Source organism: Excalfactoria chinensis, chromosome 1, assembly GCF_039878825.1.
Source record: "Excalfactoria chinensis isolate bCotChi1 chromosome 1, bCotChi1.hap2, whole genome shotgun sequence".
NCBI classification, from domain to species: Eukaryota; Metazoa; Chordata; class Aves; order Galliformes; family Phasianidae; genus Excalfactoria; species Excalfactoria chinensis.
In genome coordinates, this window is record NC_092825.1 from 46961257 (window position 1) to 46988036 (window position 26780).

At 48.2% G+C, this 26780-nt stretch overlaps 1 protein-coding gene across 13 annotated transcripts in view; it reads right to left on the reverse strand.

The window, feature by feature from the left end:
- Positions 1-6581: 6581 nt before the first annotated feature.
- The window catches only part of ZC3H7B (zinc finger CCCH-type containing 7B), a 44375-nt gene continuing 24176 nt past the window's right edge, over positions 6582-26780 (reverse strand). For 12 of the 13 annotated variants that reach the window (XM_072332190.1, XM_072332241.1, XM_072332209.1 and 9 more), the window contains exons 15-23: positions 26016-26116; positions 25136-25317; positions 21591-21676; positions 16033-16166; positions 14679-14784; positions 13426-13534; positions 12026-12159; positions 11036-11199; positions 6582-10403 (exon numbers count right to left, since the gene is read on the reverse strand). In XM_072332190.1, the coding sequence (XP_072188291.1) occupies positions 10211-10403; positions 11036-11199; positions 12026-12159; positions 13426-13534; positions 14679-14784; positions 16033-16166; positions 21591-21676; positions 25136-25317; positions 26016-26116 (1209 nt within the window). In that variant the 3' untranslated portion in view covers positions 6582-10210. Of the gene's footprint in view, positions 10404-11035; positions 11200-12025; positions 12215-13425; positions 13535-14678; positions 14785-16032; positions 16167-21590; positions 21677-25135; positions 25318-26015; positions 26117-26780 lie in introns of those variants that run through there. The other variant, XM_072332231.1, reaches the window with a different exon arrangement.

Genomic DNA, 26780 nt, shown 5'->3' on the forward strand with positions numbered 1-26780 from the left:
CCTTACAGTGGTTTGAGTCATAGAATCACCAAGGTTGAAAAAGACCTCCAAGATCATCTAGTCCAACTATCCTGCTACCGCCAGTACTTCCTCACTAAACCATGTCCCTTAGTACAACATCTAAGTGTAACCTCTGGGGATGGTGACTCCACCACCTCCCTGGGCAACCTGCTCCAGTACCTCACTACTCTTTCGGAGAAGAAATCTTTCCTAATATCCAACCTGAACCTCCTCTGGCATGACTTGAGGTTATTCTCTCTAGTCCTATTGCTGATATTTATTGCTTTGGCAAATTAGGTTTGTTGGGAGGAAACTGTCACTTAAGACCTTGAATTATTAAATTTCAGCGGGCGCTGGCAAGTTACAGAGCTGAGAGGGCACATCTCATCTTGTGTTTGCAATATCCACAATGTCTCCTGCCAACACCATGTGTCCTTCTTGACTCATAACCCACTGAAAATCAAGCTCTCAACCAGGAGAAGGTTTTACATGGGCAGTGATAGGTTGTAAACCAAAAGAGAAGAGATTTAAATTAGATACTAAGAGGAAATTCTTTATTCAGAGGGCGGTAAGGTGCTGGCAGAGGCTGCCCAGGGAGCTGTGCGTGCCCCATCCCTGGAGGTTCAAGGCCAGGTTGGATGGGACCCTGGGAAGCCTGAGCTGGGGGGTGGCAGCCCTGCCTATGGCAGGGGGCTGGAACTGAGTGGGCTTTAATTTCTCTTCCAACCCAACCATTCTGTGAAGAACTTGGCAACATCACTGATAGGATGTGTCAACACTGCCCTGACATCCAGCCCCAAAGAAGCAGAAATCACGCTATGGACTAACGTCACAGCAGTGCAGAGCATCTACCTGCTCTCATGGCCCTGACATGGAGAGAGCTTGAGTTGCTTTAGTGAATGGAGTTAAAATGTTGGCACTGTGTCATCACGGAGACCTGCGGGCATGGCCATAAATTGCATAATTTGTTCTGGCTGCACTGTTATCAGATCAGTTCATTATTTATTTTCACCGTATTCCCATATCAGTGGAGGTCTCAGCAGCCTTCTCCATCACTCAGAAGCCCAGTCAGCCACTCATAGCAGATTTTCTCACACGCTTGACCAGCCACAGTCTACTTGCACTGGCTCTAAATGGGTGGCACAGAGAAGGGTACACTGAACGTGACATAGAGAGTCAAACTCCAATAACAGCTATTTAAATTGCAGAAGCCAGGGATGCATTCATTTTAAAACCCAAATTCTCCTGCTGTCTTTGCAGGGATCTTACTATCTTACTACAGGTCCAAAGTGTACCGGGAATTGCAGAGCATCTGCCGCAGGGGTCATCTGCCTTCATGACACCTCAAGGAATTGTTTTGGGCACATGGACTTACCTGATACAGCCCCGTTTGTTGCAAGGAGCTGGGTGAGAAAGCTCCTTGTACAGATCTAAATGTTATCAACTTTCCCTCAGCCCCAGGAGTACTCTCTCAGTCTCTTCAAAGGGCCACATCAGTAGTGATTCTGGAGCTGCCTTTCTGCTGCCTCTCCTCATGCCAGTCTTTCACAGCCACCCTTAGCCCCAAAATGTGAGTCAGGGACATGCCTGAGTGCCTCCTTGGGCAGAAACTACTGGAAATTGTCTCTATGGGTCTTGTACTCTGTGGTGGCATCTGGCTGCACACTGTGAGACAGCGGTATCATAAGGGAGCTTAGCTGTGTGTTATGGGTATCTGAGAGTGCAGCTTACGGGGAGCCCACCAGCAGCAAGGACATTTGACCAAAGAGCAGCATTAATGGTTATTATTGCTGATTGCTATCTCGGTTTCCGCAGATGAAACGAAAGCTTGGTTAAATAATCCAATGGGATGTTTCCTCTTAGAAAACAAAAAACATTTTTGTCTGATTTAATAAGGACACAAAGCTTACACAACACTGTTATCTATCCAGCCATCTATTCAGCCCTCCCTTACCCAGAACACACTACCCACTTAGAGAAGGGGATACATGCATTTAAATGTATTTTTTCTACTGGACAGATAAGCTAGGGAGAGTCAAATTAATGAGTCCTCAGCAAGAAAACCTACTGTTTTTTGTTCCGTTTGATCTGGGGCATTTGTATTGGTAGCTGAGATCCCAAAGCACATATTGCCCCGGGCAGGCAATAGTGTGGGTACAGGCAGAAGCCAGCAGTACTGAGAGGACTTTGAGGTGACAGATGAGGTTGGCTGCTCTTCTGAGGTATACCTGGAAATAAGGATAAAAGTCTGTAGATACCTTTAGAAGCTTTATAAGCCCTGCTGCTCTTGAAACAGCTTTCTTTTTTTCAGTCTCTTAAGAGCATTCACTTTGGCAGCACAGCCATGATTTGGAAATTTCCATATCACCTCACACGGTCTTCTCTTGCAGGTCTTGCAGATCAAACCTACTCCCCATGGTCTGGGTGGAGGCTCCAGCCCCAATTCTTTCATCAAACCCAGCCTGGTAAATGGCTTCCTCTTTCTTCTCTTGCCCAAGCAAACCCTTTGCCAGAGGTCAACCGCTGCCTCTTTCCAGACATCCGTAATTTGTCTTTTTCCTGTGCTAACTCCTGGACAAATAAATACTGTGCTCCAATGAGAGCCTCCACGGGGAACTTAACTATTTATTTGCATAGTGCATTGGGTTTGGGAGGTGTTCTTTTTTCACCTTGGCAGGGGCCGGCAGGATAAATTTTACCATGACCTTTTGAAAGAATACCTGCCCACATCATGGAGTCCCTTATAGTCTATAAGATCTCTATAGTCTCATCTCTATAGTCTCAAGATGCTGCTGCTAGTGGCTGGGTGCATGAAATACATACATCGAACCCTTTTTGATGGTAGCAATGTGGGATATGGACAAGCAGGTTTGATGAGATATTATGCTGAGTCCCCTTCCCACATTCTAATGGGCCACTTCTTCCCCAGGCAGGTCATGCCATACATTCATACGTACCGCATGCCTGCATCCCTATATGGAGGAGGGCTGGTGAGTGAGTCATGTACCTGAGGAAGGACAGACTGCTGCTGCAAGCCCCTCTATTTGTATCCCTTGCTGCTGGCCTGGCCCTGGCCCAGCCTTCAGTACCCATAGCTCTCCACTGCAGGGATACGGCTCACAGCTGGAGATAGCCAGTGGCTTTGCCTTCTCTGCAAGCTAGGGATGGCACTGGGAAGGGCACCTCCTGCAGCCCTGGGAACCCCTGAACAAACAGCACAGCTGAGCAGAAGGAATCGCCTACATCTCCCGCATGAGGCAATAAGTATTTCTAACAACTAATTTCCCAAAACGTGTGCCAGAAGCTAACGAGCTTTTCCTTCCCACCCTGCTGCCAAGACATGCCCACCTCTTGGGGTGCTCACGTGGCAGCGTCTTTGTTGTTCTGCATGTGGCCTTCCCTGTGTGGCGTCATTTGCCAGAAAACTAGGTGCTAGGCAGAGGGATAACGTGAGAAGGACTCGGGGTCACCAAAGGTTGTGCTGCCCTGCGCAGGAAGGACGCCTAAAGCTGCTTTTATGCATTTCCCTGTTCCAGAAATACTCGGGAAGCCTGGGCAGAGCTGGCTTTGGGAGCTCTCCAAGCATTTCTTTATCAGACCTTTGGCAGGAGGCAGAGCCCAGGAGATGCCAAGAACAACAAAAAACAAAGGTGTTTAAAGAAGGATGGGGAAATCCAAGGACAGCAATTGCTGGGCCTCTGCCAGGGTCCATGGAAGACGGTTGGGTGGGATGGCAAGGAAGATGCACGTTCCTGCAGCCACTTCTCAAAAGAAAGAGGCTGGTCGTAAGTGATCTCAGCCATCCCTTGGCCAACCCATCCCAGACTCACTCACCTCTCCCAGGTACTACGTGGCCCTTGGTAGGAGAAGGGATACTGCGGTGCTGTGGCCCAAGAGGTCAGAACACAATAGGTGGATAAAAGAGCTAGCTTGAGTCTGGGGAAAGAACACGAGCTGAAAGAAAATAGCCAGTCCCACAAGAGGCCTGGGCAGCTCGGCTCCAGTTGATCCCCAATAGGCAAGATATGAACACCTGCTTTTCCAACTAGACACAATCCCATCTGCTGAAAGTCTCTCTTGAAACACCACTTCTGCACTGGGTCCCCACATCCAGCAACTCGGAGGGTATCCTCAAGCCATTCGGCTGAGGAAAACAGAGGCCATCTCACCCCCGTGGAAGCAGGACTCTGTCTCTGCTGCCGAGCTTTGCTGGGGTACGAACAGGGGAGCGTGCCTTAGTATTCAATTACAGAAAGTATGCAGCTTTTCATTCTCCCTGACCATCTGCCTGGAGGGCCCCAGCACTACTGAAGGTCCACAACTAAATCAAGGAGAGGAAATCCACAGAGAAATGCATGGAAAAGCACCTCCAGCACTGAATATTTTTCCAGTTCCAAGCAAGCCAAAGCTACTCTGGCATCTGGGTTTAGAGATTTCCATCTCAATCCTTGGTAAATGTCATTTTTGGGAGGATTATCCCAGATGATAACACAAGTTCCCCTATTTCCTGGAGCGCTGCTGTCTGCACCTCATGGGGCTCTCAGGAAACAGAAAAACAGAAAAGAAAGTCTTCTGGGGAACTGCTAACCATAAGCTAAACCACAGCGAGGTGGTCATGAAGGGCAACATCCCAAGCTGTTGCAGAGGGTATTGAGTAAATCAGAGCTGTCAGCCTGTCTGTTCCCTGTTCTTATACCAGCTGCAGCTGGATCTGCTATGGGGAAACAACACCCCTGCCCTGGGGGCACTGGGACCTGCTGCTCCTGCCAGGAGAGGGAACTGCAGAGAAGCAGAAAGCAAGAATCCAGCCAGTGTGAGGGCAAGAAGTTGATGGGAACAGATGGGCTGTGGCCATTCTCCTCCCATCCTGGGGATAAAGGGGTGAGGCTGGGCGAGACGTAGGACAGAGCTCCTGAGCAGCACCCACAGCTTTACAGGAGGAAGGAAGTCCTCTGCCCAGCCTTACCCTGTAGGTGCCGATGTGTTCTGCGCCTTCCCCTGCCTTGCACCAAATGGCTGTCTGCTCCAGCCTGCACTCCTGCAGCCTTTCGTCCTCCATTTCCCTCCATACCAGTCACTTCCATCCAGCCTTGTCTCTCTCCTTTACTATTTAGCGCATCGCTTTTTGCCCAATGTTTTCCTCACCACGTGCCCTACAGCATTTCCTATCTCTGTGCCCCTCCTCCATGGCCGGTGACCCACACACCTCAGCAAGTTCCAGCTCCTGCAGGGCACAAACCGCCTGCTGCTTTCCATGCACAGGCATGATGCAACATGCTCCCATTCGTGGTTGCAATGGCGGCTACAAGCAATCAACAGTGATGACCGTGTTTACATCACATGCTGTCACTGCCCAGAAATGTTTCTCCCACACTCTGTAGTGCGGGAAGACAGACTCAGTCACAAAATGGCTTAAGAATTCCACCTGCAGCTTAGGGACTTAGGAGGGCAAACCGCCTCTGCCACACTGCTGCATTGTGGTATTAAAGGCCTTTAGTTGGCAGCCTTTCTCTCACCTCTCAAGGAAAAGGTCCCTTCCCTTGCTCCTTTCATTCTGCCATCAGACCCAAATCCTTTCTGGCTGACCTTGTGCCTTCTTCCCCTTTGCCTTCATGCCTGCTGAAATTCCTGGGAGGGTGAAACCACCACTCCTTTTCCTGCCTCCTCAAAACGTAAGTTGCTGTTCCGCAGTGAAGAAACCACTGGTGAGGAGTTTACAGCTGAGGCTCAGGTCTGCCAGGAAAACACTGCAGTCAGTACTTTTGTTTTTCTCCCTATGCTTTGTCTGCCTCACAGTTGGACAGTTTTGGTCTCCATTGTTCTGGAAAAGCTACACTCACTCTTGCCAGCAGGGTCTCAGTCATCTGTGGAGGCTAAAAGCAATGCCTCTCATACTGTACACGCTCAGTCGATGCATATAAAAAAGCACCCATCTCATTCCCCCTGCATTCAAAGACTGTATGCAGGCCTCTCCTTTGACTAGACACATTAGGAAGATGCCCATCAAGTCTCCCCTCCTTAGGTCTCACTGGTTCTGGCCTTCAGGTCACTCCTGCAGTTTGCACAGCAGTAGCAGGGTGCCTCCACGGGACTCCCTTGTCTTTGCCACGTGTTCAGCTCTGGCACTCCATCTGCATTGTGATGTATGGGCAGAGAAAAAAGAAGAGTTTTATGAAGAAATGTTTCCATCCTGCTGCTGTCCCCCAGCTATGATCTTCACACAGCATCCTAGCAGGGGGAATCTGCACCAACGCTACATGGCTCGAGCTGCATGCAACCCAGGGTGGGACCGAGGGCATTTCCCTGCCTAGGTTGCACAACTGGCTAACCCAGCTGAGCACAGCAGTCTGCACAGCACAGCAGACTCTAGATTGAGGTGAACTGCAGGATCTGTTAGTAAACACGTATGCCATTCTCTACTCAGGCAAGATGAGCAGTAGATTATACAGAAGGAAGGCAGAAAGCCCAAATGATCCAATGCCAGAGGTACTCTCTTTGCTTCCCTCTGTACAGCAGGGAAACCTGGAACCTACATAAGAAGCCTTTGTGGGCTATTGGAAAAATGCAAACGCACACTGTATCAGAAGAGGGTTTAAAGTGCACACTTTTATTTTCTATTACAAAGGCTAAAAGAAGCAAGTTTGTTGTTGTCGTTGTTTTAAGAACAAAAACAAAAATGTTGTTAAAACATCTACATTATTATCCTGATACTAGACCTTATGAAAGATACTAAGTTCTTTTTTAATAGTAAAGCGTGGTATTCTTAAATTATATTAATACAAAGACATATTAAAGGACTCGAAGTCATTACTACCCAGCTCAGAACTGCAGCATCCCCTTGCTGTCTTTTCCTTTCACTTGCTAAAACCCATTTGGTTTTGACATACAGTTTCATACAGGCGAAGTAGGGTATTTAGTTTGTTCTTCCTTCCCCCTGTAAAGGCCAGGTCCGCACCAGCAGCACTTCAACCTCGACCCTTACCAAAGGATTTGGGAAGAGATTTTCACCAAGTCCTTCAGCATTTAACAAGCTGATCTAAATCAAAGTCTCTACTCTGCATACGCGGTTATTTTACAGGACGTGAGATTTTCTAACGCTATAAAACCAAAGCATTGGCAATAACCCTCGGACTTGGTTCCACGCTGCAAGATTTTCTTCTTCCCTCAGAAGGACAAATAAAAGAGTGATCAGAGGGTCTCGTGAATGCACCACTAAAGCAGCCCTGCAATTTACCTGCGGGGTCAACTGCACCAAGCATTTCTATTGAAAGTACATCACGTGCTGAAGAAAAACCTCTTGACTCGATGAAGTGAGCCCGGGAAGCCGAGTGTGAGGCTTCCTGCCTTTTTACAATGTCCCTTGAGATAATATAAGCTAAGCCTTGTTGTGAAAACTTCACTCCCTAGTTAGCAGTATAATACCCTTTCACTGAGATGGGACTGGAAGGACATCCTAGGGGGTTTTAAAAGCATGACCAGGTAAACCTGCCCCATCTCAGAATTTATACCTATCTATACAAAACCCTTCCCTCTGTTATTTCCCTTTCCCTAACCTAAATACAAGTCTTCATATTTTAAATGGAGATGCTGCGTTTCCTGGCCCGAGTCCTTTTTTTCCTTTACCCTCATTAGAAAGATTCCTTTGATACCACACACATATAATATTATATAGAGCGATATATTTAATACCTGTGTATATATGCTTTATGGGAGGGGTCACATATATACACACTAAAACAAGTCTGGTGACAAAGTACTGCAACACCACAGACCAGGTTATCATATCAGGGAAAACAAAAAGAGATACTCAACGCAACAGCCGTGACCGTGGGCCTCCCTCCCCCTCACACATACTTGCCCTCTCCCCATCTCGGCCCCACCGAGCAGCTCAGCTCCTCGTGCAGAGACAGGGAGAGGGCACCATGACCCACTCTGGAACCTAAAACAAGTTACTGTATGAGAAATCACAGCGCAGCGAACGCTTGAATCACACTAGAGATGCAGATTTGTATTAAAAATAAAAACACATTCCAACGTTTCCCAGTCCCAGCCCAACAGGACAAGATAACCCAGGAGCTGGTGCCCGTTGCTTCCCCTCTCCTTCTCTGTTCCTAAAACCAACCGGCACAAGGAGCACCAGCAGAAGACACGATTTGGACAGCTACAACGAAGAGCAGAGAAAACACAGTACCTAAGCTCTCAACAAATGCCATATCTCATATTGCATTGGTCATTCTTTTTCTCCATCTGCACGGATTCTTCCGGCTCTCATCTTTCACCTCTCACATGGGCAGAGCTGGAAACTTCCCTCCCCTCATCTCCTTGATCTATCATAAGTCACTCATGTTTCATCAGACGCTACAGCCCAGGCCCCTTTTGGGGCAGATCTCAAGGTGCTGCGCAGCCAAGAGAAGCTCCCATGGAAATGATGACCCCCTTTGTGTTTTAACAGGTGAGGAAGCAAGCTTAGAGGCACATGTGGCTTATTTGGGGCACATCATACTACTAGACAGACCCAAGACCATTCTGCTTCTGGGCCATAACTACCTCAGTGCTGCTGATGCAGCTACCTGGAGGCTGGTTTAGAGAGGCACCAGCTGTTCCCACAGCATCTCCTGTTTATTATTACCATGTCCCATCTCTCTCAAAGCTGGGGACCCGATGGATATGGGAGCAGGCAGGGTAAAGCAGGACTCAACAATGCCAAAGCACCGTGTGGAACACAGCCAATTTGTATTTGCCATGGATACAGTGCTGTCTGCCAGCCCCAAGGGCTCTCAGCTTGCTGTTCTGGGAGCCTGCATACAAAACAAAAAGACATCATCACTAAGGCAGGGAAGAAGATGCTTTTGCGTTGGAGAGGATGATGCTATCCGTGCAAACAAAACTGCAGAGCACAGCTGGACTGCAGGAGAGACAAGAGGGAAGCTCAGGATAAGACATGTTTGTTGCTTACAGGATGGGAACAGCAGAAAGAACAAGGCTGGCATACAGAATGAGACCTCTCCAAAAATCTTGGCCAGGGGTTGAGCCCTGATGGAGAACCATCAGTGGGCTGAGGTCCAGTGATTCTGGACTGGACCTTTAGTGCATCTAAATGTGCTTCCAGCTGAATTCCCATCAGCAAAGCATGACCAGTGCCAGACCCTCCATGTTACACCCACACTGCCTGATGGTGTCCTTCTAATTCAATCCCTACCCAGTCATTAAGGTGGGCAAAGACCACTAAGATCATCTAGTCCAACCATCAACTCATCATCTGATGGTGCAGTATAAAGCTCAGCTCTAAGTAACCACCAACACACGCCACTTAAAGAGCAAGAAGGGAACCTCACTGCCTCCTTCCTGGACACAAGCAGACAGAGAAATACAGCCTCCTTTTGGTTACAGCTTTCTTCCTGATTGATCCTGCCATGTGGAGTATAGTGGTACATGGCAGGTCGCAGTCTCCACTACACCTCCTAGATGACTTTGCAGTCTTACTTGCACCAGTCAGACCACACAAATAACAAACCAAAACCACCCGCTCCAAAAACATGTTGCATACTCAAGAAAGACACCTAGTGAGGCATCGCCAACTTGCTTCCTGGTTACAGTCAGCCAAAACAGTAACCAGTAGGGGTTTAAGCCCACATGTTTTAAGCCACATTTTGTAGCTTTTCTTCTTTGCATCTCAATTCCCAATTCTTGTGGTACCGAACTCCCAGGAAAGCAGGCCAGTTGCGAGGCTTGCTCTGCAGCACTGAGAAAAGGAGCACATGAACTTCATGGTCCCCTTTTCAGCAGATGTCCAGCCCTTCCTCTCAGCTCTGTCTTCCTGACCTCTGCAGCCACAGTCCCAATTGAAGGGCAGGGGAACGATAAGGAGAAATTCTCATTCACATCCCAGTACAGGCCGGATCCGTTCCTTTAAACGAAGGACAGCGAGAACAAAAAAAAGATGGAGAGAAAGGAGAATTTAGGGGGAAAAAAACCCAGAGAGAGAAGATGGACCACAAACTCGGTGAGCATGGCGTTCGCTGGCCAAGGAGGAATCAAATTCACGTTTTCATTCACCACTAATAAATCATCGTCTCAAAATCTTAAAACGAAAGAAAAGAAAAAGTTCTCTTTGCGAGACACGGATTTTGCTCGCCCTGCTACTGCCTCACTTGGAAAACCCGCCCAGCATTTCTCCAGCCAACAGGCCCTCCCCCCCTCCCGGCCCTTACTATACACCATCCCGCAATAGGAAGTTGTATTTCCCGAAGTCGTCGTCCCGGGGGCAGAGCAGCATGTCCTTGCGGGCTTTGGCCAATTTCTGTTTCAGCACCTCCCTCCGGTCTAGCCACTCCGTCAGCTCGTCCTGGCCGTGGGCATAGCGGCATTCTTCTCCTTCGGGGCAGGCCTTGCTCTTCTGGAACCTGCCAGCACAAGCAGCACAGTCAGCAGGGATCCCCTACCAGATCAGGGCTGTGAGCTGTCCTGTCTGTCAGACTCCACTGGGGCCCACCAAAACCGGCTGCAGACTCTCCCTGCTAAGGGGGAGGTGACTCTCCTACAACTTGCGTGCAGCCACAGGAAGGCAAATAGAGAGGCTGGACGCAGAAACAGAAGCACCTATGAGGAGACTCAGTCAAAAGAATGAAATGGTGTAAGCTAGAGCTGGACCAGCAGGGACAAGAAGAAGCCACCACCCAAGAGAGGAAATACCAGAAAATTCTAAAGCAGCCACAAGAAACACGGCTTTCTCTCTGACCAATATGGCATTTCTAACCATCACAAGCCTTCTGAAGGCACCTCAAGGCGCTGATTCAGAGGGCGTGAGACATTCGAGCAATTTAATAAAGCATCTGGGATTCCCCCAAGAATTGAGCCAAACAGGCTCTGTTTAGCAGACAGAGAGCTGAGCACGTTATGGCTACGAAGGGCAGACCTGAAGCTTGCTTTCCTTTTCTGAAGCTTGCTTTCCTTTTCTGAAGCTGTGTTTGGAAATGTATTTTTACCACCGAGTAGTCAGCACTTCTGGGATCAAACAGAGCCGTGTGCACGGTACCTTTCACAGAGCTGGAACTCGCCCATGGGGAAGCGGTAGCTCCAGCAGCTGGAGTCACTGTCTGAGGTGAAGACCTTCTCCTTGTGCTTCTCTGACTGGATGTGCTGCTGCCATTGCTTCTTGCTGTTGCTGTTCTTCCCGCAGAGCCAGCAGTGGTAGCCCATCTAATTGGTGCAGAAAGGGCAAAAGGCCAGTCAGTGCATCAATATTCACACTCAACCGCCTTTCTCACGCTGGCATAGCTTCTCCCCATCTCCCTCCAGAGCATCCTAGTTCCTCGCCTCCCTCTAAGACCTCGCACACTTCCCTGACACACCATTTCCTGGGTATCAAGCTGCTGCTGAAGGCGAGCAGAAGAGATGCTCTGAGTCTACCCACAGCTCAAGCTGACTGCGAGGAACTCAGGCAGCACAAGACCCCTCAAGAGCACAAACTATTCCCCCAGCCACCATTCCTGGGCTAAGGAGACACATCCGCCCCTGATTTTCTCAGGTCTCTGTGCTCTGGACACAGCTCATCCCCAAGCTTCCACTTCATAGTATCATAGTATCATAGTATCATAGTATCGTGCGAGTTGGAAGGGACCTTAGAGATCATCGAGTCCAACTCCTGGGTTTCGAGCCCTCTGTGTAGCGAAGTGGCACTTCTACCCCTGCGCCACAGGGGGGATGCTGGCCAGTGGCACTTCTTTTCCCACAGGCCAGCCATGGCTTTCCCAGCTTCCCCAGGAGCAAAAATCCTGGGGAGAGGCTGAGCCCGGGCAAAAGAGAACTCAAGGCAGACACCTACTCACTTGAGGATTAACAGAAAAGCTGTTGCAAAGCCTTGTTGCCCCAGGTAAATCCCCTCCCACCTCATCTGTGCTGCTCTAAGCTGTCCATTTAACCTACATCAGCACGGGCTCTTTCCCAGAAGAGCAGTTCAGCCCCTGCTGGCTTATACCTGGAGCACTGAAGGAGAAGGACGAAGGACAAGAGATTAGCTGTTTACCATGATGTCAGCATAGTCAGTGGGCATCTGGATCTGTTTCTCCCCTTCTCGCGAAGTGAGTGGTGTTCCCTCTCCAGGCTTCCCAGGATTGTGTTTCTTTAGCCACATGTCATAGGTCTGCTGCATATCTAGTACTGCACAAAGGCGACCCGTGAAGTCACTCAGATAACCTCCCGCACAGTGCACAAACTACAAGAAAAGGATGAACGGTGGGGCAGCCCTTCCCTCCCCTCGCCAGTGCAGCAGCTCCTGCTATCAGAACCCAAGGCAGTGCTTGGCAGGCCCAGTGTCACCTCCCCAGATGAGAACTGTGGGCAGAAGAGCTAAATTTACAGCTCCCCAGGCCGGCATGAGGAGCTGTCTTCTACGAGTCAAAGGGCACCCATGGCAGCAGGTACACAAAGTATTCAGGAAGGACAGAAGGTGCCTCAAGATCCCCATGGACTTCACCCCATGAGGTGATTCCCCATCAGGCTTGATTCTGCTTGACCCCAGCAAGCATCTTACTGCAGCCACAGCAAAGGCAGGGACTGGGTTTGGATCCATCGCTTTCCTCTAAGCCTACACCTTTTTCTCAGTGCTCAAGGAGGAAGAGAGCCCATAAGCAAACTGGCCACAGGAAGCACTAGGGAAGGGAGGAAGACCTAATGATAGCCTGCCCCAGAGCTCAAGCCCTTCCCAGAGGAGTGCAATCAATGTGTCCTGATGCTTTTGGTTTAAAACCCATTTGGGACGCTGCTGAGAAATTTTGGCTGGAAGATTTGACTGCACATCTGCCTTTTTGAGATCAATTTGTGAGACAGGCCATGGAAAAATCAGAGTTTGCAGATAGCAGTGTGACGTTCTAAATGCAACGCGTTACTGATTTACTCCTCGTTAAATGGGTAGTTGAAGAACTGAAGGTAATGGGGAATAATTAATGCAAATTCCTCCAAACTGAAACAATGCTGTTGTTTGAAGATTCACCTTCATGCTTGAACAAACGCAACCACACTGCTCTGATGTGCTTTAAAAAGGCCCAGTAACAAAAGCACTTGAACTTGCAACAAACAACAGCATTTGGCACAGCAGAGAAAGACCCTCCATCCATGCACAAAGACTGAACAACCTGAAATCCTTCCAGCTTTCCAGCAGCTCCCACCAGAGCAAGGTAAGCACCTGAAAAACTGGGCACTGCAAAGAATCAACCCCAGCTTCTGTTGGTCTGAATAAAACAACGGATGACAGAGAACTGACAGTCCCTCTGTGAGCCCTACTCTGCTCCCATGGGCACAGAGCTGCGTGGAGCCCAGCTGATATCAGTGCCGCTGAAGCTCTCCTGGGGAACTGCCAGGGCAACAGCTTGTCAGGAATAAGTCTGAACAGCCCCTGCATCCACAGCCCACATTTCCCACACTCACTTTTATTTTCCTTCATGAAGGTCCACATGTCTCTCTCCTCAGGACTATGGGCGAAGGAGCAGTTGCCCACATACTGGCATTTCCTGCCATTTTGTGCATGGATACATAACTGTTAAAAGACAGAGAGCAAAATTATTTAGCATCTGTACAAACGTTCCTTGCTGGAGGGGAAAATGGGCTCAAAAATAACAATAAGGGTGTTAAACTGCACACAGGAGAGCTCACAAAACAGGACACATCATGTATCATTAACTCATGCCTCTTTTCCTCAAGCTCCCTATGACATGAAAGGTAAGATTTCCCTGTAAACACAGAGGCAGCTCAGTTCAGCACCTGGCCTCTCTCTAAGTGCCCTTCCCACATGCATCTGGCTTTGGAGAAACAGCAGGGAGCAACCTGGATTGACCCAACAGTGTCTCCTTGTGGTCACACTGCTGGCCCCAAAGGTGACACATTCTCCAGCCATCTCCAAGCAGGCAAAGATAGATCTATAGCAACCTGCCTTTGTTGTGTGACCCTCGACTCATGGGAGCCTCATCTCCTACTGCAGCAACCATAATAATCTCTTGCTGCCCCCTCCCAGCCTCCAGCAACAGGCCTTCCACTGCAGAGTGCCAAAGGCCTCACAGATGGCCTCACACCTGGACACGGTTACAGGGGATCCCACAGGGCAGCAGAGAGAGAAGCTTCTTTTTAGGGAGAAAGGAAAAGAGAGGGTGAGAGTAATGACTGCTTGTCATATTTGGACTTGGGGGTAGAGGTTGGCTATCTACTGTCTTCCTCATAGCACGAGGCTTTTTAGCTGAGTTCTTGGTTTTGCTTTCCAAACACTATTTGGGTGAATTTCACAACAGACAGCAGCCCAGACACAGCAAAGGCAGGGGTAGGTTTCTCCCCCAGTACTCCATCTCCCCTCTCACCCACACTGAGAAACCTTGACCTAAGGGAAGCTTCAAACCTCATCTCCAAACCCTGTGCCAACCAGTTCTAGAGACAGTGACTGCATTAACAACAGCGACAGAAACTTGCATACGTGTGTAACTGAGTGTTTCAAATGAGTGCTGCTCCTTTTTCTGCTCCACCATTTTTCTGGATGCATCTGAGATCTCGCTGCCTTCAGTTTGTCCTGCTCTCACACCTCAGCCAACATCACGTGCCTGCTTCCCACACAGGTCTACAATGGAGCATGCCTCAAAGCACTGCACAATGCTGGGAGGAAAGGGGCACCCGGCTGAGCCATTTATGGGGCTTACATCATATTGCTGTGGGAAGTTGCGGATGGAAGGCAGTGGTCGGACAGACACCCACTTCTTCTTCGCTTTGGACATCACCAGCAGAACTCGACGTTCCTTTGTCCAACTAAGGAAGAGAGAATAAATCAGTTGAGGTAAAAAGAAGAGCAAAACAAAGCTTTGTTTTCCTCAGAGATCTCCTGAATATGGAGAGATGACCTGACCCCCCAGTTCAGCTTGTCCCTGCTGCTATCTACCTGCTCCTAGATATCCACATCATTGGCAGAGGGCTCAGAAGGGTGTTAAGGACGATTTCTCCCTCCACTTCTTACATGTTTTCTGGCATAGATATTTTTGTAAAGCCAGAAGAGTTTCCCCCACGTCTTGCGTGGCATCACCATGGATTACTAAACAGCTGCGTTCCACCCTTTGACACAGCCAGTTCTTGTGCAACAAGACCCATGGAAAACAGTTGGGAATATTTTCTGCTTGAAAGGTACAGCAGAATTACAAGTCATTACAAGCACTGCCTTATGAACATTAAGTGCTAATTCTTGGGCAGCATCAGTAACTGATCACGAGGAGATACCCTGGGCAAAAGCCCCAGCTCTGTTCAGCAGCTGCACAGATGTTTTATCTTCCCATTTCAGGAAGTAATCCTCTCCTCATTTCCTCCAGCAATTCCTGCCTCTGTGTCTTTTCCAGGCTTTAACATTTGCAATAGGATGCTGAACTGTACCTATGTGGCTTGTGTTTTGGGAACCAATGTCCTATAAACCTTTCCATCCTATGCTGCCAAGTTGCCTGGGTGAGAGGGTCCACCAATTCCACGGACCAATGGCCTATATCCAGCCAACATTTCCCTTCTATCAAACCCAACGGGTCCTATGTAACCAGGAGGTACAAACAGACTTACATCAGAGAAGAGCAACAAAAGCAATGAAAGGGCAAAGGAAACTAATTTAAAAAGAAGTACAACACCTGGAATAATTGCTAATAGTGACATGACAGACATCTTCAAACAGCACAGAGTATAAACAAGCACAGAGCAGAACTATTTTAGTGACCTTGCTAAGGAGGAATGATAGCAGCTGGAGGAAAGGGAATTGCAGGAGCTGGACTGCAAGCACTAAGATTAAGAGTCTGGCTGAGATGCACCACACACGATGCTGGCAGCAGGTACAAGCAGTAATGAAGAGAGCTGGAAACTGGAAAACAGCTGCCTGTAACACAATAAAACACCCAGAGGACAAAGAGGCTGCTAGGAAGCCTTACAACCTCTCCCAACAATGCCAAATGAAGCCTTGGAGAATGTAAGTGGAGAAATTCCTGCCCTTCAGGAGGGGTGGGGGAAAGAGGAGGTTGCATTGCTCACCAGTGGCGGGCTTTGGCACTGCAGTACTTGAGGTCTTTATCTGGCTCCACCAGCTGTCCGTTCCTCCAGCACTGGCCACAGACAAATTTCATCTGGAGGTCAAATGTGCTCGATGTGGGAGCCCGGGGAGAAGCCTGGGGAAGAGAACCAGAACCTCAGGCAAACAGAGCCAAAACACACCCCCTTAAATGCCACAGTGGCAGCTCTCGGAGCACCTGTGTGCCAGCGACTAGTTGATTAGAATGGAGACAGCCCAGCTCTCCTTCACCAGAGTTAGCTGGTGGCCCATTGAGATACCAGACAAGAGCAAAACTAGCGCTTGCTTCAGCATGATTTCCTGCATTTTGACTTCTGGCCGAGAGCACAGCCAGACTGGCAACTTCCAGCACTGACCAGGCCTGGCTGCCAAACCCCTGCAGCATATCTCCATGTACACACAAGCTCCGCAAGACCTGCCCCAGTGCTTAATCCCTGCTTCCCTACAGGGAGGGCAACCCACATCCTCCTTGCTATGCACAGCAAGAGCTCTGTCGCACAGCTTGAGGAGCCCCTGGGGAGGAAGCCAGGCTGTGACACCAGGCAGGAGCTGCTTTTGGACCAAGAGGCTCGTGTTACACCGAGCATTTGAAACACCAAAACCAGACCGGGGTCCTCTTGTTAATACTTTTCAAAGCCGTTTTTGGGCAGGTTTCCATCCCTCACAGTTCCTTTGCTATGGGTTTCAGTTAATTACAATCTCTGGACAGAGTTACAACCATAAACACCCACACTTCTTATCCTCTCAGCCACTTAGCTTAACTGGCCTTCTACCTGTCATCATCACAAGTGGATGCTTTGGGATTATGACCAACAGATTGAGCAGGAAAAAAACCTAACAAGCTAAGCAAGTCCCGTATCACCACTGCCTTGCATTATCTCAGCACATCTCTGAAGAGTCAGTTAGATTTTATACCATCACTGGCAGACACAGTGCTACCGTCTCCTGTTCATTTCCAAACTAAAGACCAAACCTGACTGCAAGGTTTGGTCACAGAACATCCTGGTCATGGAACATCCTGGTGATCGAACCAACCACGAAGCACAAAGGTGACACATCAGCAAGCAGCTCATTAGCTGCTAACCACACAAGCAGCCCCTGCAGCTGCCATGCCTTCACTTCTAACCCTGAGCATCTCATACAAAACAGACAGGCAAGCAGTGTCCCAGAGGAACTGGCTTCTGCCAGCAACAGCAGTAGTGTGGATCCTGCAAGCATCACCGGGCACAAGGAAAACAGCAAATGCAGGGTGGTGCAGATTCAAAGCATCTCCCAGGAAATGCTACATAAGCTCCCGATTGCCACTCTGCATCCTCCAGACCCAGTCTTTCAAAGCAGATGTGGCAGACAGCGGCCCTCCGGCTCTGAAAAGCTATCCAGAGAGCTGATCTTTGCATGTGCTGACTGCAAAAGGCACTCACTGCAGAAGGACTTCTGGAGAGCCACCATCTCTCTCACAAAGCAGCGTTGATTCTGGCCTGCTTGCCTGCAAGGTGGCCTTTCTGGTGGCATCTGCCACGTGGCTTGTTCATCTGTTGGCCTTCACTGATGCTGGTGACCACAAAGAACACATTAAAGTGGCCAGCTGGCAGGATGAACGGGGTTGAGGTCTGGGATATCACAGAAGGCAGCAAGGTGTCCCGCTCTCAGATGTGGCAATTCAACGGTAGTTTTAATCTCCACTCAAAGATTCAAATGTTCAAAGAAAATCACAGCTTGCCACTGACCCAACACACCTATGGGGCCAAAATAACAGAACAGCACTGTTGGAATACAGGCTTTTATCAGCCCAATGCTACCTGCCATAAGATCTACCAGGCAGCAGATTCCGTAGCACAGCCAGAAAGCTCAGCTCAAATCTACTGACCCAGCCTAAAGGAAAACTGAGTGGCTCCAGAAGTCACAGCAGATGGAAGAGGAAGAGAACATGTTTCTCAGGTGATCCTGGTGCTCTAGGCTGCTTTTTCATGCATTTCTTCATGAGAGTCTTGCCAACTGCTGGTCAATAATCTGGCGGGCATGTATGCTCCCAGGGGTTTAGGAGTGAAACAAAAATCAAAGCTGCTGCTGTTGCCTCTACATGACTGTATTTGTAAAGACAAGACACATACCTGGCAGGCTGCTGATAACCAGCAGTGTGGAAATGAGTATCACATGAGGCTGTAGCAGACCAAGCCAGGCAAAAGTGCCTCCGGCTGTGGCACCACGCCTTGTTCTAAAGCCAGACAATATAGTGTTAGCTATGCACCATGGCAACCAAATAAATACAAGTCTTTGGCACAACAGCTCTCCACTTGAGGATTTGCTAAAATCAAAGGCCCAGCACTACCATGCGTGTCTCCCAGCTACAGGAAGCCCTTTCAGTCATACTAAAACGTTCTCTGGAGGATCTGCGTGCCCTTGGGGTACAACAGAGCAGCCTGGGTTGCTCAGTCACCTGAGCGAGCTGTATTTAGGCACAAGTATCCCTTGTGACAGGCAGGGATGATCCCTTCCTCTTCCTGCTGAAGCTGCTAACTCTGGGGCTGGTTTGTGTGGCGGATCTGCAGCTGGCCAGTGGGGTGAAACAAAACAGCCCTCAAGAAACAGAATAAAATGAAGGCTTAAACCCCTCGGTTCCTGAGGTGTGCTGGGAGTTGAGGACGCCCAACTACCTACAACCGCCTCTCCTGATGAATGACAGCCTCCTCCATCAGCAGCCACAGGGCTATTCCCATTGCAGCCTACCTATGAGCTCCTGGCAAGTGTTTAGCAACAAGTATATCATCATCTGCCATTTCTTACTAAATCTTCTGTGTCATCACGGCTGCCAGGTGCCCATATGCTGCCTGTCTCTTCCACAACTGGAACACCCTCAGCTGCTGTGTCAAAACTGCTGCAAAATCCCTGGGAAGAACTTTGCTTCTGCTGACCAGAGGGCACCAGGGCAAGCATGGATCACAGTGGATGATGGGAAGATGATGTCTGCTTTTACAGCAATCCTGGGCAGTTGTCTTTGCCAGGAGACCAACTTCAAAAGCTGGAAGGTCGCTGGGATAACTCTGAGTCACTTCAGTCTGCTTGAACTGGGGAACATAATAGCAAAAGTAAACCTCTCTCAACAGATACATTATTCCTGCCGCCACGGTCTTCAGCAGCAAGCCTGTGTCTCATCCCAGAGCAGAGTCCTCTGCCTGAATATGTGCTGATGCCCAAGCCATGGTCTGCTACTGCAAACAGAGATGTCTGACTGACTTGACTTGTCTCCCTGTCCAGTGATAGGCTGCCAAGTCCTGCAGATAACTGATGGTGCCACTAGTAAGCACATTCTGACCGTACCAACAAGGCTGCTGCTTCGCCTCTGAACAAACTGAAATCCTGGAAGGGCTCAGGGTAAATCCAGCTCTGCCCCAGGCATGTGTGGGGTGCAACCAGACTTTGTATTAACCATCAGTATGAAACACTGCCCATAGGACCCAGAAAATATAGCTCTTTGCCCATCCCCTGATGGCTGTTGTAACTGGCACTTTTTTTTCTCAGCCTCTGCCCCTGCAAGTCCTAGCAGCCAGAAATGAAACCCTTACTCAGCATCTAGAGCTCACATGCTTCAGTGGACATGCTCTGACCGTGCCATGCATACAACTGATCCTTCTAACAGCAACACCTCCAGTGAAAGGTGAACTTGATGCTGCAAGGCTTCAAAAATACAGCTGTCCATCGATCTTGTTTTCCCCCAGCATTACACAGAGAATGACGAGACAGAGCTTTCCGGAAAACACTGGCAGCTCCATTGCAGGCAGGACAGAACCGGTCACTAGACTTCATTCTCCATGGGGCAGGGTCTGCTGAGATAAACCCAACTACTGTCACAAACTGCTGCGGATTCATACTTAAGTTTCCTCCCCTGTGGAGATGCAGGTATCTGTCTCTGCCTTCGTGCCAGGCTAGAAAGAGAGCATAGGCAGCTCTGTCTGATGGAACCATCCAGATTTTTCACCTCTCACATAATACAGATGGTAAGAACTTATCTCATACCTTCAGGACCAAACATACACTTTCCTGACAGGTTAGAACAAGTTACTTAGGCAAGCCAAACAGCTTTGGGAACTAGTGACCTTGGTTACTCTTGACTGCTGCTTCCCATTCCTCAGTCAGCACCCTCTCCCCTGTCATTTCAGACCACGACAGCAGAATACACAAGTATGTTACTGAGCAATTCCTCAAAGATGACTCCATCTCATGCAGCATAACCAGTAGATAGCTGGGCATACAGCACACTGACAACAGCACTGCAAGTCACCTGAGTCTTTCCCAGTGGGCTAACCCGTGCCGATCACCGTTGCTTTTCCCAGCATCAGCACCCTACGGCACTCAGAATATTTCTGATGGCTCGTGACCCAGCCAAAAAAAAGCTGCCATACACCATGGGAATGACTCAGACCTCTGTCCTATACAACATCTTCTTCCAGGGTGCTCAGAAGCTGTATTCATTGGTACAAGGAGACTCGTGGTGGGACTTCCCAAACAGAGGTGAATCACCCTTGCCCTGGCAGTAAGGCACAGGCCAAGCAGTGGTGGGTTTAGGCCTCCACAAGGGGAAGAAAGCTGTCAGGTGGGAATGAAATGGATTCACAATAAATTCTCCAGCATTTTGCAGGGGAGAAGACTGCTCCTGCCCCTCCTGTGAGCTTGCTAGGAGGCACGACATTTCTCATCTCATCACATTTATCTTTTGAAAGTAACTAAGGAACAGAAAATCACTGTTCTAATGGCAGAAGACTGCTTTAGTTCAATCTTGGGGCTAGGAATCAACCTCACTAGGTGAGCTCAGTTTCTGTGCTACAGAACACCTCCTTGGAGGAATGAAAGGATGAGGTGGCACCACCCATAGCCAGTGATCTGGAATAAAGTAAACAAAGAGGTGTTCTTTGCTTGAAACATGCCTCTCCAGAGAAATCTCTTGGCAGTGCTTCAAGTGCAGCCAAAGACACCTTTTCTCATATTCAGAGACCGGTGAAACAAAGCAGAGACAAAGCTCACACTGTCCCCCTGTCAAGGTGCCACCAATGTCTCTGACCAGCCTCAGCAGCACCTCAGCCACAAGTTCTACAAACTCCTGTGTTATGAGTAGCCCCATGGATCACAAGTCATTTCTTACAGTCCTTTTCAATTGCCATATCATCCCTTGGCCACTAAAGGGCAGCAGGACCTCTTTGATCCCCACTCTGTGTGGACAGGACCCCCAAAGTCTCTCAGTTTTACTAGCAAGACGTCACAAGAAACACCATTCTCTTTGTGTTGCCCTCTGTGCTCTGAAGGCTTTTTTCCACCACTGAACTGAGCAGATACAGTGCTGATAAACAAGTTGCAAAGACCATCACAAGCACTGCAAGACAGAAAGCTCACAGCTGTCCTCCTCTGTGGCCAGCCTGGTTTCCTGGGACCTGCTAGGCACAAGGCATAACAGTGGGAAGAAAAGAGAGGAAAAAGTGCTGGAACAGTTAGGAGCAAAACCAGGCTGCAAGCCTGAGATGCACCTTACCATGCTGTTGGTTGGTTTGCTGGCATGTGCCTCCATCTGTTGCCAGTACTTCTTAGATTCCTGAACAATTTCTTCGTGGGTCATTCCTGGGAACAAGAAGGAGGAGACAGGACTGAGCTACTCCATTCTGGCCAACAGAAGAAAGAGAGAGTGAGGGAGGACTGGCAGGACTTCCAGCACTGGGGCTTAGGAAACCCCTGTGCGGCTAACAGCTCCCAACAGCCCCACCAGGAATGCCAGCAGATCGGTTGTCAGGGGATCCAACGCCAGCACAGAACCTGTTCAAAATCAAGGTAGGGAAGGATGTCTCTCCAGCACTCTCACTCCAACCAGAAAAATGGGAAGAGTTTGGACTTCTGAGCATATTCAGATCGGGTGTTCTTCTCAGACTGGGTACAAAGAACCCTGATGCTGCCTCCTAGATGCTGATTCTTGACTAGGGATCAAGACCTTGACCAACACCAAATCGGCAGATCTACTCAAGGCTCTAAAGATGACATTTTGTTACTGTTCTATCGTATTCTGGAGTTTTTGCCATTAGCTTGGAAGATCACAGATATCCCACTGTTTGAGACACCGAGAATCTTCAAGCCCCCAGAAGTCTCAACTAATCCCTGTTAGGATTAATTAGCCTGCTACAGACTTCAAGTTGAGTGTTCATCAATCAATAAGTGAAGAAAAAAGATGAATTTCAATAGTCCAGCAGCCAAAGTAGAAAGGAAAGACCAAAAGTGAAAAACCTACAAAGAAACAGATGCTTCTCTGTAACCAGTAAGAAAAGAACTGCAAGGTTTAAGGAATCAGAAATGCATCAGCCAACAAGAAGGGTTGGTCAGACTTTATCTATGGAATTAGCTCCTGGCCAACTCAAGGGGTGAAGTAACAGCCTCTGTCAGCACCAACCAGATTAGATGAGCGCTTCAATTCTCAGAGAACCAAATATCAAAAGAAAAGTGTAGAAGAATAGGAACTGGCTGGTCAGTGTGAGAACTGGCTCTATTAGAGATAAGACGTGTTATTTAAGTGCTGTGAAGACCTGAGATACCTGCCAAAACAAACTGAAGAAGCATCTTACAGCTGCCAGTTGACTGCAACAAGTGGGATGCTGAGGGTGGCCTTGGTGTAGTGCTCCAGTCCAGGCTTATAAACCTGCTTGCTTTGCTTTTACTAACAGTTTCTATTATCGAAGTTTGGTGCTGCTGAGATGTGCTACATGGACACGATCTCTGATTTGGGAGTCAGCATGTTCCAGAACACAAGGGCCAGCAAACTCAAGTTTTCATCTCAGCTTAGGCTGCATGCAATTTGGGTAAGCCACAGTACACCTGACCTCAGTTTCTCCATCTGTGATTTCAGCTGTCCAAATCCCTGCTAGACAATAATACTGCCATTTGTACAGGGTTTAAGCAGGATTAAAGGACTTTCTCCAGGAAGTTTTGCTGAGGCCTCCAAAATGGCAGCTGCTGCTTAGCTGGTATTCCCAGATCAGAGCTGCTTGTAGCTTTTTTCCTTGTTAGCCATCAATCCCAGAAGACACTATGTAGAATTAGTAAAACTGCAACTTTCTCTCTCATGTCAAAGCAGTCCAGAGCTGGACACAACCCTGATCTGTACTCTGAGGGGAAAAAACACAAAGCTGGGAAAACTACAGCAAAGAGTTAATTCACTGCATTGGATCTGACAGAGAAAGGACAAAAGCAACTTCCATCATCTCCATTCTTCACTCCTGCACTGCGACCCTGGGTATGCAGAAACAGCAGGAAAAAGATACACAGCTCCTGTCAGAAGTCTTAACTTCAAAAGAAGTCCTTAGCGAGTGACTGCCTTCTTCCAGTCCCAGAAATCTGAACTAACAGAATAGTCTAAAAATGTAGTGGCTGGACAGCACTCCCAGATAGGAAGCAATGTTTTTCTGATACAGAGCATGATTTATCCCTAAGAGAAACTCTAGGAAGCAAAAGGTGATCAGTAATGCCGATTATTTTTAATGCTTCAGCATCTTTTGCAACATCACTAGAGAGCACAGAGGCCCTGATTTTCAACGACAGAAAAAGACAGCAAGGTATGTCTGTGAATAGCCTCACTGAGGAAGCAGTCCTGCCCACCCACATTTTCAAATCATGGGAACCTTCTCTCTGCAAGTGCAATCCATTATCCCCATGAGCAAAGCCACATGCTCTGTAAACGCTCAAATGGCTGTGAAATGCAACAGCCCACTGGTTTCAAATGCAAGCTGCTACGTATGATGGATGCTCCCTTCTTATTTTTGCAGAGCGCTTGGTGTGTAAATCAAGCTCTCTGCTCCAAGGCGAAGGCCTGCTCAGAGACTGGTGACAACCACCTTCCATCTATTGCCTTAAGAAGGACTGTACTTGAGGGAGGCAATAATCTACCATTCTAGAAAGGAAAACAAAGAAGAAGAACAGGCCCGTATCCAATGCTTTGCAGAAAAATAGAAAAGACTACAGCTGTCCCATTGTTGGAGAAGATAAGAATAAGCATAAGACTTACTGACCACCTCTGCAGCTAAAACTCTTAGCTTGCTTTATTTCCTCAGCTTCTCTTTTGAGAGTGACTCCTTCAAGAAAAGGAGGCAAGAGGCAAAAATCAACCTATTTCTTTTACGGGCAGAAGAGGAAGGAAGAAGGAAAGAAGGAGCAAAGAAACTCCTAGAAATAACAAGTAAAAATGGGGTGAGGTAAAGAGCAGGGTGCTTGAATACTAGAGTGCTCAGAGGACTCCATGCAGTATCATGAGCATTGAGTGCAGTAATCATCTTAGAAATTCTAGTGTTGTAACTTTTGTATTTCCTGTGGCCATGAGTAAGTGAAGCCAACTGGACAAAATGCAGATGGCATTTGCCACAGTACACTGCTTGTTCTTCACTGTCTTTCATGAGCCAAGGCTAAAGACTGCATGAGCAACAGTGACAGGGAGCTGAACAGTAAACTGAGTTACTTGCCTCCAATTACATAAAAGAATGGAAGGAAAATTTAAAACATGTTTCCACTCTAAAGCATTTCCATTACCAGGCTGGACTCTGCACTAAACAAGACCCTGTGGTGAAAAAATACCCAGCCATCTTTATGGGTGGACCAACATCTACTCAGTCAACAGGAGAGCAGCATTGTCACAAAGAGAGAGGAGTGAAAACGCCAGATGTGGCAGCATAATTGTATGAGTGACCTGAACATAATCCTGTAGAAGCCTCTTTGGAGGTACATCATCAAAGCCTTTCTGGGAAACACCAAGAATCCTGTCATTTCACACTGCTGGTGAATCTGTTCAGAGAAATTAGAGATGCACAGTCTGCCTCTTGCAACTGCTTTGTCACCTGTGCATACTGCTATTCTTACTGTGCCGGATGTTTATTCCAACTCCCAACTGCTATTTAGGATCTTCTGCAAGATTTGTGTATCAAAACAAGTGAGCAACACCTTCTCAGCACTCCCACATCACCTCCTTCCCCTTTCAACTGGCTCCAGGCACATGCTAGAAGAAACTAAGGTGTACGCATCACCAGTCCTGCACCAAGCCACACTCACCTGAATACTGCTGCAGCAGCCAGACCTTGAGCTCAATGAAACTATGAGCAAAGTGGCAGCTGTCCTCACGCAGGCAGCCATAGCGTACCTCGTGCCGGCACACATCAAACTGAAAGTGTTCCTGGAACTGTCGGATCTTGGAGTATTTCAGGGATGTGGAACGCACGATGTGGACCAGACACCTACAGCCAGGCCAGAGAAATGCGAGTCATCAGAGCACCAATTCTCCTCCCGCTCCTCCTTATATCTGGTTTTCATACATTGGACCGAACAGGCAAAGGACACACATGATCAGCTCTAGGAGATGTGAACTCTAAGAGAACACCTGGGAAAGCAAGTTGCTGCCTTCTCTGACTCTCTCAGCTCTAGGTAGATATTTGTAACCTCCTAAGCCCATGGGTGATGAGTTCAAAGTCAGAAATCGGATCCACTTCAAAAACATGCAGCAAATATACAAACTCCTCTGGCTCAGCAAACTTTCTAAGCCTCAGGTTGCCAGGAGCCAGAAGGGGTTGTATTACTGTGTACTTGACGTGCTTCTTATACTTGTTTTCCTAAACATTCGTTATCAGCCAGTCAGAGGCAGGATCCTGAGCTAGAGGACCTTTGGTTTGACCTTTATGTAAAGGCCAAACTCAAAGGCAAAATAAGTCAATGGAAAACTCAGGTTGACTTCAAAAGGGCTTTGCTCTTGCCCCAAATCTCTCAGCATCAGCAGCAAACATGGAGGGAAAAGCGTTTAGAACTACCAACCATACTTTGAGCTGGCCTACAATTGGAACCCACTGGGAGTAAAGAAAGAAAGAGATGAGGGGGTTGGCGTTAAACTGGTTGGACGTGCGAGAGATTGCTCTCATCAGTGCAACAAACATTCACTCACTTGTTGTCATGGAAACTGTGTTTGGCAGAGAGATTGGAGCAGACAGATGGCGTGTCCTTGGTCCCTTTGCTGATAATCCGGGGTTTGCTGTCAAAGCAAATCTGAGAAGAGAAGAATGAGCATGCTGGGAAAACCTTATAGAGAAGTAAAACAGATCCATTTCACTTGGAAGGGGAAGAAGAACCAGAGCCAGCCTATTCTAATGTCCTAACTTTGAACAAGCCTGGTGAAAACTTCGTGGTAGGGCATTAGAATAAAGTAAGCGAACTTTTGGAAAAGCTTCAGGACAACATTTTTGGCTTATTTTCCACAGTATTTTCCACTGTGGTTGGAAACATTTTGGTCACAGCCACATATTCTTTTCCAGTTGGACAACAGCGCAAGAACAAGGAGGAAATGATGAGGAAAAATAAAAGGGGGAAAAAAAACACGCAACAGTTACAGCTAAGAACATGTTTCTTCATGTATCACACTGCCAACCCAGGGAACTCATGTCAAAAAGGTAAGAGCTAATCTCTAACTGACCAAGGCAGTCGCTCAATGTCGCTCAATACAGACATTGCTGCTGCATCATGGGATTCTGATTTTTAGAACAGATGGATCCAAATTACACTTCAAAACAACACCTCAAGACAGAGGAAGAGGAAAGCGGTCCCACGTGGTTGTGTGCACCTCAGGGAGCTGGATGGATGAGGAAAACAACCTCACCCTCCTACTACATGGCTGCATCCATTGCTCGCTTCTGGGTACAGGGTACTGGCTAGG